The following is a 14,174-nucleotide window of genomic DNA, read 5'->3' on the forward strand; positions in this document are numbered from 1 at the left end:
ACTCTGTACTTTTGACACCCCGTTCCCCTCATAAGAGCTTGACCTTTATTGTTCAACCACTGCTACAAAACTGTGAGCCATTTGATGCCTACGGATCCCATTTCCTGGCTATTTTAGAAGTGTTCTTGAATCCACAATGTGGGCTATGGGGAAAACTAGCAACTTAATTGAGTCAATTTTCTTCACATTCTACATCGCAAACATGGAAGCCGGGCAATGCCATTAATCAGATGGAAGGGGGAGTGGAACAATGGATAAAAAGAGCTTAGAGATGAGGGGATCGTGGACAAAGGGGTCTTCACCGTACATAAAATAAAAAGAATACAATTGGGATCACAGGGGTTAAAGCACCCCACCACCACTAGGAGTTTGCTTAGGACCAGAAGCACTGAGCAGAGGTGGCTTCAGGTGCAGCATAGGCACATAAGGAAGGGAGAATGAGAAAAAGGTAAGTTGCGAGCAGTCTACAGCAGTCCCTGTAGTCCTTGCAGTCTGTCTACAGTGCCTGTTACTGTGAGGGAGGAGCTGCTAAAACCCCTCACTCAACACGAAGCGGCACGCAGAGTTGTCTCGCCGAGTTGCGAGCAGTCTACAGCAGTCCACGGCTGTTATGGCCAGCCCGGAGGCTCTGGAAACATCTCTACTCCCACGGCAAATAGTGTACCAAGCACAACTGGCTCAGCCTTCAACATCTCTCGGTCATGTACTGAGAAGCCAGTACACTCGTCTTGAGTGGCTGAACAAAAAAGGTAACTTTCGATCTCACCAAAAGTCAAGAAAGGGAGAGATTGTACCTTCATCCTCTTCCTCTCTGCCACTAGCCCCTCGGACGTCCATTCGCCGGCGGGTTCACGGACAAATTCTGGTGGCGACGATGGGTGGTCTGGGCTCCCCGTCCATGAACTTGAAGGGGGAGCCCTGACTGATGAAGTCTTTGGCCTGGCCACCCCCTCAAACCGCCCCATTACCCGCTCTGACCTTACCGCTAACGTCACTGGGTGTATCCCGGCGGGCGGCCCGAGGGCCGGCTTGAACTCGCCTCCTGGAACTCTGTCTTCATCTGCAAACTACCTGGTGATGAGTCTCTCTGACTGGCCCGCCTCCGCCGTGGCGAGTGGGATCATAACTGACGGTGTCGAAGGGTGCCGCCGGCTTGACCCCATCGGCCCGGTCGTGGACAAATCACCTAGTGTCAAAACCCCTTCAGATCTCGCCGTGCTAGAGGCACATAAAGACCTTGACACTGGCCTTCCACCAGTGCAAACTTTGCACCAAGAAAACATGCAAGTGACGTCTTCAAATACCCAAAACACCATTCAAGTGGAATTACATCCAAAACCAAAGTCCTCAAAACCAGACTTCTGCGATGGCAATATGGATGTCCTTTTTGCCCGTCTGCCACACCTGTTTTCAAGAACTACAGCAATAGAGGCGTTGGTAGACCCCTCTGCTGTAACACTTACGGGGAGCAGTCAGGACACCCCACAGAAGTGGCTATATCATCCGACATCTTGAAAGGATCACCAAGTGAGCCCTATGCTCGCCAAAGACAAACTGCTTTGGCAATACTGAAAATGAAAGCCCTGCATCAAAAGAAATCACGCGACCAAGGTGAACACACCAGCGCCGCCCTTCACCAAAGGAAACATCGGGTGATTACCAAGAAAACGGATTCAGGGAAAGTGTCACTCCCTAAACCTTTAATGTCCTATGCACTGAAAGACTTCTTCGCCAAGCAAATGAAGAGAAAACTTGAGTCAGAGGCAGAGCTCTCTGACGCAGAACTACTGGCGCGGTTTTATAAATTCCCTCTACCCCCAAGCAAAGGAAAACATCGGAAATCATCCCCGTCAACCTACTTCTAGAGATCTCACACCCTTTCTCAACAAAGACGGTAAATGCACTGTGTGAAGATCACCATCCTCGATTCAACCACCCAAATCAGCCTCCATCAGTGGCGGTCCCAGCTTCATTTCCAGCTTCTGCCGAAATGGACATCACACAGCCACCAGGGAACAGTGGCCTGGAATTAGACACATGGAATCTACCAGGTACTAACAAACCAGACGAAACACCACAGAGAAACAACCCCAGTCTAACCGCCCCATGCTCCCTGTTGCTACCGAAAAGTCAAAAAACGAATACAATTGACCAGGATGTACTGTCTTCACCAAAACAAAAAGACAATCCCAGAAACACCTCTACCCCTATAAGAAACAGAAGTCTTAATGAATCCTCCAACAACCAACGCAAAGAGACAACAGGAAAGAACCCCGACCTGTTAACAATTATGTCAGCAATTACGGTGGGATTGTCTCCGTTTGTAAAACTGTACGAATCAATAAATGATTCAATGAAAGACTTGCTTGTGCTATCAGCCACAGCAAACTCAAAGGTGATCTTTCTGGAAGGTTTTATCACCGCACTTGATCAAAAAAAACACAGAGCGAGAACGGCTATGGGAACTAAGAATTGCCCACCTAGAAGACCAGTTAAGATTACGATCTTCAACACAAGTCTGTCTATTACCTCATCCGATCTTGCACTTCACAACTCACTCAACAGCTGAGAAACCCCTCATTGGAAAAAAGAATCGAGAAACACAAACGATTCCTGTACTCGAGCCAGCTAAAGTGCTCTGTGACCCTAAAGATCATGAGCCCATTGGAAACTCGGCTCGACTTAGTAAAAAAAGTTTACCTCGAATCACCAACGAGAGGAAGAAAAAAGAGAAAGACCTACCTAAACCGGCAGCAATATTCAACTGCATCAAACCGGGTCCGACCAAACAACCTAAACCAGTTGTGCCTCTAGCAGAGATACCGAACACGCCCAATAACGAACCAAAGCAGGCGGACCAAACAATAATCTACCTCAGACTCGTTGGTAAACTCATCATTAATGAAATGAACACTACATTTGCATCAGGAGGAAGTTACTGAATTGTCTCCCACTTTGAATCGACTGCCAGCTTCAGCACCAAATAATGTTCCTTCACTTCCTCCTTCAATTGGACCTATAAAAGCGACACTGGCCGTGCTAAGCCCAGCCAGGTCGATTTCAGAAAATTCATTGAAGGAGCTCTCAGCCAACGAAGTGCTTGACAAAAAACAAACCACAGGTGCAAAAAAGCTGAACTCTTGTGAAAACAACCCTCCACCAATTAACAAAGAATGCACCCGAACACCGGTCCGAACAAACCAGAAATATAAAAAGCGACTGAATCTCCCATCATCACACGACCACAGTCCAAGTCAAAACCGCATCTTTAAAATGGAGCAACTGGAAGTAGGAAAAAACGTTCTGATCCTAAATAGGAAAACAGTCTAAAATATCCTTGCAAAAGTACCTAGTCTGAATTACCTATCTACTACAGACTTCGTCTTAATCGAGCCTTATCATAGACAAAAAAAGGCCAAAGCATACTTACACGTGAAGAATCTATCGCGGCACGAGCCAACCAAAGACACATACGCAGTATTGAAACAAATGGGCTTCGGCCTCTTAGAAATACAATCTTCTTATAGGCATCGATAATAATAAAGAAGGACGTGCCAAGCAAACACCATAAGAAAAAAACATTAGACCAACACAAAAACAAAGGACGAGACAACCTCATAGAAATGGGCGACCGACAGCGTGAGAGGCCTCAACAACTCCGTATGTACGCCAGGAAAGAGCTTACTATTCCAGAACTGTAGATGGTAACAACTGGAATAAAAGGAGTCTTAGATCGGATAGAAATCACGCAGATGAGTCTCCTTCTAAATACAGAGAAATACAGGACCAAAGCCAGAGACAAGCCCCGGCAGGCCCATGGACCTGGCTAAAAAAAGTTTTGAACCCCAATCCTCAAAACTAGCAACGAAGCGACAAGGACCTTCGGCCGACTGACCAAGTACTCGAACTGTCCACTGACAATGCCCTCCAAACTATCACAATGTGTTCTTGGAACACGAGGGGACACGACCACCTGCTAAACTCTGAGACCCAAGACCTAGCACAATTTGATATAATATGCCTCCAAGAGACTTGGTTGAGGTTAAAACCGGTCCTTGACGGGTACGACACTGAAATATCAACAGTGATGAAGGGCATATTAGGCAGACCTTCGTCAGGCCTTTTAACATCAATTCGTATTTGCTCTGGAATTACCATAAAAACAAAGGTGGCAGAAACCTACGGCGTCCTGGCTCTCCAGACGGAGTGGACCCACCCAAAGGAAACTGCAAAGGGTAATCGGGAGCTAAACCTCGCCATTATAAACATTTATTGGAACCCTCAGAGAGTTAGCAATAAGGAATTCTGCGATACAGTGACAAACTTATTAGACAAGTTCACAGCGGACTTGTGTACGTACCATATTGTCATCTGTGGCAATTTCAACTCTAAGTGCAACTTACCTTCTCGCCCCACACCCAATACAGCAGCCTTCGTAAGAGGAGATCTCTGGTCAAACCTGATGGATGTCAGAAACTTCCACAACGTGGCAACCGTGCGGGGCCAGCTGCCTACCTTTCCTACATGGGAGCGAGCGTATGCAACAGCTACGCTCGATTACATCTTTATATCCCACACTCTACTAGCATTTGTAAACTCTTTTCAGGTTTACAAAACGAAAGAAAGTGATCACAACCTGTTAGCAATGGTCTTCGAATCCACCAACGTCCAGAAACCAATTTACACAGCTAACGTGGAATTGTCAACCAACCAAAAGCGGGTTCAACTAACAGCAACAAACATAAGAGAAATAACTGAGACGTACAAAAAAGAACTGAGAAATACCAGCAGCGGTCCTGGAAGGCCGAACTATCTCCCTCTCCTCCTACCACACAAGTTAAAACAAAAGAACTTCAATGGCTCAACGAAAGCTGGACTCCATGAATATGACAAACTGCTAGTCCAGAAAAGAAGACAGCTGAGAAAACTAAGGTGCTTATGTAGATGAAATGATGATGACAACCATAGGAACATGCTGAGCTCTGCTACAAGAGGGTACAGATCTTGGCTAAGACAACGGAAGGCAGCAACCTACCAAAAAGACGCAGAACAAATGTTGAAAACCTTAACTTCAAAGAGTGTAAGAGAATTTTGGGCTTTAATAAAAAACAAAGACCAGAATACTGATAACCAACTTATAAACTCCATATCTGAAACAACTTGGATATCCTTTTTCTCTGCACAATTTGCCCCTATTCTCTCCTCACCAAACATCGCCAGTCTCCCTAATGAAACATCATGGGTAAATCTAGCAGACCAGGAAGACGTTATTTGAGCAATCTCAAAACTGAAATCCTCCAGGGTGCCTGGGCCAGTCGGCCTAACCAACATAGACCTGAAGCAGCATCCAGTTGAATGGTCTTCCCTGATAACCAAAATCTTTGAACAATGCAAAACCACCAAACAAATTCCTTCAACATAGACAGAGGCAGTGATCGTTCAAATTTTTTAAAAAGGAAACAGAGATAATCCGGCAAATTATCGTCCAATAGCCCTGTTAGACCTCATGGGAACATTTTTTGCAACTCTACTCCTTTCCAGATTCCAAAAATGGGCAAGAAACTCGCCATTATCAGACCACCTACAAACGGGTTTCCTAAAGAGCACCAGCACCAGTATTAACATCAGGATATTTTGAACATTATTAAAGAGAACATAAAAAATGGTGTGCCGAAAGTCTTCTTAGCGTTTATTGACCTATCGCAAGCTTTCGACAAAATCAGTCGACAAAGACTATGGTCCAAACTGACCAACTGGAATTGTCCAACGGAAATCTTAGAGCCAATATTCACCTTACATACAGATACAACTATCCGAGTTCGTCTAAACAGACAAGGCATGCTATCCGAACAGTTTAAGTCTGAACGGGGAGTCAAACAAGGCTCCCCCTTAGCCCCGTCCCTCTTCATCAATTTCCTGGGAGATTTTCAGTACACTCAATCATCGATCAGAGCATTTCCACCCAAAGTAGGAAACACTCCAATATCATGATTGCTTTACGCGGACGACGTGATTCGGATGGACCAAACACAAAGAGGTCTTCAGCGCCAATTAACAAATCTGGCTAAATACATAACGTCAAACGACCTGGAAATAAACACAGAGAAATCCACAATCTTGATCCTGGACAACAAGCGCTCGAAAGGTAGAGGGAATGGCACTTGGTTCTTGAACAACACAAAGATCGAGATAGTCACAAGCATAAAATACTTGGGCATAATGATTGATGAATCTAGATCTGGGAAATCAATGTACCTAGCCCTCTGGACTATAGCAAAAATGCTGCCCACACAAACAAGGCTAGTAGATCGCAAATACGGAACATTTTCCCTTTTACCTGCGATGTAGTTCTATAGACAAAAGGTGGTTCCATCGTTAACCTATGGAATGGACGTGGCTCTGAACATACAAGATTCAATATGGCTCAAACTTGAGGGTTACCTCTGGAAAGCGGTTTTGGGACTTCCTAAATCTACGTCAATATCAGCTGTTAGACATGAACTTGGTTTGCTCCCACTGGCGGCCTCAATAGAACAAAGCCAAATGAGAACACTGAGGAAAATCTTAATGCCAGAAAACCTTCCCATCTACAAAATGATGCAGGAGGAACTCCGCCTTAGGCGCTGTAAAGCCCTGAATTCTTGGGAACAGAAACTCATGCTGAAACTCAAAGACCTGGCCTGCACCGAAGAGGACCCAATACAAAATCCTGAAAAAATCAAAACCTAAGTGGCACAAGAAGATTGGATTAAAACGTGTCACATGGCAACTGCAAACAAACTACTGTGTCATTTACCACCTACTACTAACAAGTTGAACCTTCCGTTGAATTATTGTATTAAATTCCCAAACAAGAACTTTCAGAAACTCTTTATGAGAATAAGACTAAATCTGATGCCAAAACAAGAAGTCCGGGCCATCCATACCCGAACAACATCGAAATCCTGCAGACTATGTTTGAACACCGAAATGGTAGAAACGACAAGGCATTTGCTCCTGAATTGTTCCAAAACAAACTATTTGCGTGAAGCCTTTTTACTACCTTTATTCTATAACTCCGCACTGACAGAAGAACATATATCATGGTGCCGACTGGTAGCAGGAGAAAAGACGAAATGGGCACTAGTCACAGTCAAGATGCTCGATGCAGCTCTGAAAAAGGTCACAGAGACCGAAATCTTACCTATTTCAGGTTGATCCACAGAGACTTCACAACCATCTTCGACATATCTCTCTAGCCGTATACTGTTTCTTGTAAAAAACAATTTCTTTTTACTGGTTATAATCAAGTAAATTAAAAAAAAGGTAATGAGAGAGTCAGGGATGAGCAAATGGCAAGCTGACAGGTGTCATGTAGTGCCTCTCTCAGTGTTCCATTGTTTAATCTTGCATTTGTATAGCGTCTCCTACCATGGATTATGGCCTCAAAGCACTTTGCCTGGCAAAGAGGCAAAGGATGTGTATGATGGAACATGCTTTAGTGGTAGGGAGAAGCAAAGTTGGGTAGATAGATGGAATGATGGTGGAAGATAGATAAGTGGCACAGGAAGGCATGAGAAGCAAACGATAGAGGAGCTATGTGTACAATTGAACCGAATGTATGGTGGTACTCAACTGAATCCTATGGGGCTCAGCACCAAAAGGAGAGACAGCTGGAGAGAGGTGTTCGTGGCACTAGGGGGTACATCTGGAATGTACTCATCTCATGGTGAGCCAAGGCACGTTGAAGCCATGCCCAAAAAAACACAGTTGTCAAAACCTTCTACTTACTTACTTCCCTAGTCCCCCAACAAACATTCCAGAGAGATTGCATGTTAGAAATCCGAATTTGCCAAGTTTTAAAAAAAGACCCCTGAAAAGCAAGCAAAAACAACTTTGAATTGTTTTGGGGGTTTTCTAGCTTGTGTCATGTATTACAAATTTGCATTGAGCAAATCCCTAGGCTTATGCTTGTGTGCAAAGTGTGTAAGGACACAAAGCCTGTCCATGGCTCAGCAGTGGTCAGACTGACTCTTCCACAGTGTCATTATGGGTCAAGGCTTGTAGAACCATGCCCAAGAAAACACAGATGGCAAAGCCTTTATACGTACTTAATGCCCTAGGCCCCCAACAAACCTTTTGCAGGGTTGCATGTCAGAAATCCGAATTTGCCACGTTTTAAAAAAGCTCCCCAAAAAGCGAGCAAAATAACATCACATTTTTGGGTGGATTTCCTCATTTATGTTAAGCATATCAAAAGAATTTCCTGACCAACAACCATGTCAAAGAAAATGCAGCATGCAAAGCCCTCCTACTAACTCCCCTAAAGGCCATGACCAGCAAGGTTCTATAGATGGGCAAGCTGGAAGGGAATATGGGCATAGGGTGGGCTGTTGACCACATCTTCCTTGGGAGCAGAGGCCACAGTTTGGGATTCCTGGAGGTTCCTGAGTCCTGCTGGGACCAACATATTGAGGAGGGAATCCTCTTAAATTGAGGCTCTGTGCATATAGAAGTTAATTTGCATAATCCAGCCTAGGGCTGGCCTTCTCAACCTTGGCTGCAGTTACTGCATCCTGTTAATAGAAGGCACCATGTGAATGTTAGATCTAAACAGGGGTGTATGGTCTCGTAAACAGGTTAGATTTCCAGGTCTTCTCATAGAAACATAATCCCCACCCCCCTGACACCTTGGATCTTTATATTTCCTCAGTATGAAATGAATCCAGATTCTATTGTAGATGGCACCTTATAGAGGACCTGAAGTGAAGTACAACCCATGCACATTGTCTATTTTTGGAAGGAAATAAATAGCAGGTTTTGTGGCATTGAAGAATCAATAGAAAATGCTTTGGGACTTGATTAAAAATGGCGAACAGTTGTTGTAGACAGGGAGATCATTCAGTGATAGGAGTTTGGGGGAAAACTGCTTCATCCAAAAACACCTAGCCTGATCAGTGGTGTATATAAATAGCTGGCATATAGAAAGATAGATACATATATAGATATCGATTAACCATTTATTAAGTGCACAGTAACAACACAAATTTAGTTTCAAGGCGCTCCACATAAAAAGTCAATAACTATGACAAAAATAAAAACAAACAAACTGACAACATCACCTAAGAGGTCCCCCACAAACAACCCTTTGTGGGGGAGATGCTGCAAAACGTCCCGAATGAGCTGAAGCAGGTACACAGCAATGAACTCATGCCAATATGCTTTGGTGTGCCTTTTTAGTTTTAGCTGTTAGGTGTCCCTGTATATACTGCTTGCAAGCTGAAACGATTGGCATGAGAAGTCAAGATAGGCGACTGATAGGATGCGAGGAGGGACACACAGCCTCTGGGTACTGTTTGGCTTTTTACATGCTCATTGGTCACCCATGACCGTGCTAGTGCCTATGGCTATTCTGGCAAACTGTTTGCTTTCTCCACCCAAAACACTCCCCTAAGCCTCCTGTATCTCTTTGAGCTAGCTCTGTTCGTTTAAGTGGATGGCAAAGTAATGTTTAAGCACTGTTCTGAAAGGCAATGGCTTCATTGCAGCTGCACACCAGCTTCTGATATAATCAGTGGTCGAAGTGAGAGGGAGCGGTCGGGAGCGGTGCTCCTCTACTTTTTTAAATTAAGTTTTACGGTTCCTATAATTTTATTTTAAAAAGAAACCGTTCCGGAATGGTTTAGATTTAAAATAAAAGTGTAGGAAGAAGTTGAAACTTGCACTTTCAGTGCACTTCACTGAACGTTCCCTTAAAAAGCAGGTGAATGTGTTTGGGGTTTGTATTGTGTGTGGGAGGGGCCGTGGTGATGGGGTTTGTGGGGAGTGGGTGCAGGCCAGCAGGGAACATAGTTCCACTCCTTCTGTTCGTACACTTCGACCCCTGGATATAATAAAGTATGCCTTTAGCCACTTGAATAATAAGCAACATGTGTGTCCTTGTATTGTTTTCCTCCACTGCATTCCTTTTTTCCAAAGAAGCATTTGCAAAGACAACAATTGTGCCACTTGTATAAGTATTAGATGGACATTTGACAGGCGCCAACATAGTATACCTAGGTACTAACACCATTTGCCAGCTGTTGTTATTTTGTGGCCAGAGGGTGTCTGGAAAATGCCTATCCCATGACTGCAAACATGCTAATGACTGTTATTGTCCTCTTACAAGTCCCCAAGAATGGTAAACTTTGCAGTACATGCCGAATTGGTCAAAAAAGAGGGTCAATACAGCAGGCTAAATGCGTGTATAGCCTTAGTAAGGTTCGAAATGACCCTAAGAGAATTAACATAGGCAAGTCGTTGTGATCTAACCACAAAGATGACCTCCATTGGGGTAGGGTGTCCCTTACGGCCTCATCACAGGTTGGGCGGTATTCCAGCGGTAATTGCACCGGGATAGCACTCCGCACTATTAGTGTTACCGCTACTTGGTCCTGCGCAATTTGTGCTGGATCACCAGTAGTGGTAAGGCAGTAAATCCCCATTTCCCATTGGGTCCATCGGACCCGAAGTGGGTTTCTCACCGCTATTAGTGCCGATGCAAATAGTCCCACGCTAATAGCAGCAAAAAACAGGTGGAGAGTGGAGATTTTTACCTGCAGCAAAAAGCTGGAGGTAAAACTCCTCTTTCCGCCCAACTCAAGATTGGTCGGAGCAGTAAATGTGGCGGGAATAGCATTACTGCCACATTTGACCGCTCCTCGCGACTTGTGATGAGGCCCTGACACTACAGAACAAGCCATTTGAACATTCTCAGCAGCTATCTCTTTCTAGGCAAAAACTCTGGGCCCCCTAGCCACCTGCCTCTCTAGTGTCTCGTCCTGTCTCACATTACCTACAAGAAAGTAACAGAGACCTGTAGCAGCATCCAAAGAAGAGGAAAACGCCTAGCGCTTTTTCTGAGACATCGTGCAAGACCAGGATTAAACATTTAGATTGCACACTTTTCTATTCGTGCACAGTACATTGGGTGCCACAAAGCAATCTCGCAATGTGGGTGATGACATATAAATCAACATTAAATGCATCCTGCATGGGAAATCCCAACAGCAGAGCCATTTTCTCTTCTGATCCAATAAATCCATCTGGACTAAACCATGAGTGACGGTGCTTCTAGGTTTCTCTTAAAGGTCAGCAGAACTGCACGTTCATCAGCTGCGTGCACAGGGAGATGAATGGTTTTTCACGCTTATCCCAACAATTTTCGCAAGCAAAATCCTCCAAGACAAATCATCTCCTTTTAAAGTTCACAGTAACCGCTGATAATTTGTCACCGAGGGAAGATCGTTCAAGAAATGTGTTGCTCTAATTACCTGATGCCAATAAGTCATTAATCAGCACAAGGAAGTGTTCGTCTGGAACCTGGGCATCTGTTAACAAAAACACCGTGGGCATGTTCTTGGCGCCTGTCTTGATGTACAAGTTGGCAAGATCCGCCTGCAAGTAAAAAGAACTATCATGTACGCTTTGCTAAAACGTTTGCACCGCTCTGTAAGACTTTCTTGTACATTGGCATGACGTGTATATCTGTCTACGCATATCCATTAGGCATTCATGAAAACAATAACATTCATTTAATGAGCAGAACAAGTATTTAACATTTGACAACATGGCCAAGCTGCTTAACGCCATTTGCTAATCAATTCACAGTTAGGCATGCAGCAGAAACAGAGGCTGCAGCCAGCGTTGACAACTGAGCGCAGCAAGACAAAGCCAGATCCGTGTTTTGTTTACACACATTTGAAATATATCTGTTTTACTTGCAAGAGGAACACCCACATTTGTCAATGCTGTGACTATAAATGATAATTTGCTCGGTTTATGAAACAGTCTGAAACTGCACATGGCATAAACCGCCTTAACGACTGTATAACAATGATGCAGGTGAAGAAATGACGTTTAATAAATGCATGGATATCATTTCCAGAAGTTATGCTGAATAAACCAAAATTAAAACACTGTTACAGTCACATATTGAATCCAAACTGTTGGGCCTCGTACAACTGTGACGGTCCAGAAACAACAGTGCCGGTAAGCCTATCGGCACTGTTGTTTCTGGACCGGCACAGTACAACTCTGCTTGTGGGTGCTGGGCCACCTGCAAGGGTCTGACCTGCTGGGCGGAATGGTACATGCTTGCAGAATTCTCACGGCAGCACCGGCACCGTTGTTAATGGGAATTCCCATGGGAATGGGGACTAAAAACATTGCTGGCGCCTGACTTCCCGGCCACTGGACTTGGAATAACACGGTGGCACCGGGAAGTCAGGTGCCGGTAATTAATTATGGGTCAGGCGCTGGCTACCTGCTGATTTTACCAGCACGATTACCGCTGGACCTGTAATGAGGTCCTATGTGTGGCGACAAACGGTATAGTTTTATTTTACATTGATGCTCTTATCTGGTCGGCCAATATGCTCGCCTTGCTCTTTCTTCTGCTACATACTAGCAGACACGTGCGTGATACGAAAAACATGTGATCAATATATACATTACATGTAATGTTAGAAAGGAATAGTATTGTGATGTCTTTGCTCGGTGCGGGAGAGACACCTGGACACCAGGGATGTTGAACAGGAACTAACTTTATTTGCGCGTGATGCGCACGCACCACAATATGGGTCACATAGCCCTTCATACACGTCGGCGCATCTGGTGACGGCGATATCTCGCGATGCTACATGTATGGGTTCTATTCATAATGGTGCATTCAGTGCATTCATTTAAAAATAAAAGATTGTCTCAGCATGTTTCAGTCAATGGTGAATTGCAGACCATGTTCAGGCTTCGTTCCTGGTGGAAGTAATCTGAACTTGTGGGCCTTTAACATTTGTGGATGCAGCCATAGACCTTCCCACTAATGGATGATCTTTCCAAATACTGAAGTTCTGGGGACATCTCCCCATTCATTGTTCCACCTCTCTTTTTCCTCCTTCCTGCCTCTTCTCTTCCTTTCTAGTCTCTCTTCCTTTCTTCTCTGACATATCACCTCCTTTCTCTCTTCCCCTCCCCCTTTTCCCCAGACCCTTGCGTCACCCTACCCTTCTCCGTGTTGTTTTTTCTCTTTCTCCTCTTTACCTCATTTTCCTCACTCTCACCCTTCATCCCATTTGCGTCCTCTATTCTTCTAGTTTCCTTCCCCTCTATGCCTACTTTCTGTTCCACTACACTGTCATCCTGTCCTCCATCTCTGCTCTTCCCTTTCTCTTCTCTTGCTCTTCAAGGTCCCTCCTCCTCTTTGCCTCTCGCAACCTTCTCCTTTTCACTATCTTGTCTCTCTACCTCCTCTGCCTTTTGATTCTTTTTCCTCCCCTCCATCTCTGCTCCATCCTCTTTCTTCTCCTTCACTTTCTGACTGTACCACTACACTTCTGCACTACGTCTCACCCATGATCTCCATTTGCTGCACTGCACTTCTAAAGAGCCATGAGGCCGCACAACTGTGTGACTGCTATCAACTATGTGGGTGGGGAGAGCATGTCCTTCAATTTAGTATTGCCTGTTCAAACAACAAATACACAAGTTGACATGTTTTGGCACATGGACCACACTGTGGTTCTGCTTGTCAAGGTTACAAAACCGGAGCTGCCATTAAGAATTATTTGGATAACGGTTCAAGCTCATGCCTCCATATGTGCAATAGCCACTTCTACTCTGAATTTTGCAAAGGCAAGATTAACTACATTCTAGTCTGTGCAGAACCCAGCAAGTGGGTGTCCATGTGGTCCATGGTTCTTTCTGCGAGCAGCGCTGATGGGTTAATGGCTGTTCATAGTGGTGGATCTGCAAGCAACAGAGGTTTCCAATCTGTAGAACTAGTCCTGCACAGAAGGCTGAAGGTGAAATGTGGTACATGGGTGCTCACGGAGATATTGGGCCTCATTACAACTATGGCGGTCTGGGAACAACGGTACCAGTAAGCATGGCAGTACTGTAGTTCCCGGACCGCCATACTACGTGCTCTGCTCACGGGTGCCGTTTCACCTGAAGAGGGAAAATCGAGATCAAACCCATGCCCCCTCACCCCAGGCGCATATCCAGAAGAACAGCAGGAAGAATAAGCAGCGCACTTATCATTTGAACCAGGCCCCAGCACACCCATGGTTGACAAATATGCTGGAAAACACCCACTCCACCAACATTGCAACTTCCATGCTACATTAGAATCAATGCAGCAATACCATAATCTACAAAAC

General features: G+C 44.8%; 1 protein-coding gene across 1 annotated transcript in view; it reads right to left on the reverse strand.

Moving 5' to 3' along the window:
• DNAH11 (dynein axonemal heavy chain 11) overlaps positions 1–14,174 on the reverse strand; it is a 4,227,155-nt gene that overhangs the window by 1,473,587 nt on the left and 2,739,394 nt on the right. Inside the window, exon 53 of the mRNA XM_069648254.1 lies at positions 11,292–11,415. Coding sequence (XP_069504355.1) covers positions 11,292–11,415 — 124 coding nt within the window. The remainder of the gene's footprint in view (positions 1–11,291; positions 11,416–14,174) is intronic.

The sequence above is a fragment of the Ambystoma mexicanum genome, chromosome 2q (assembly GCF_040938575.1).
Source record: "Ambystoma mexicanum isolate Mex_15411 chromosome 2q, UKY_AmexF1_1, whole genome shotgun sequence".
Taxonomy (NCBI): domain Eukaryota; kingdom Metazoa; phylum Chordata; class Amphibia; order Caudata; family Ambystomatidae; genus Ambystoma; species Ambystoma mexicanum.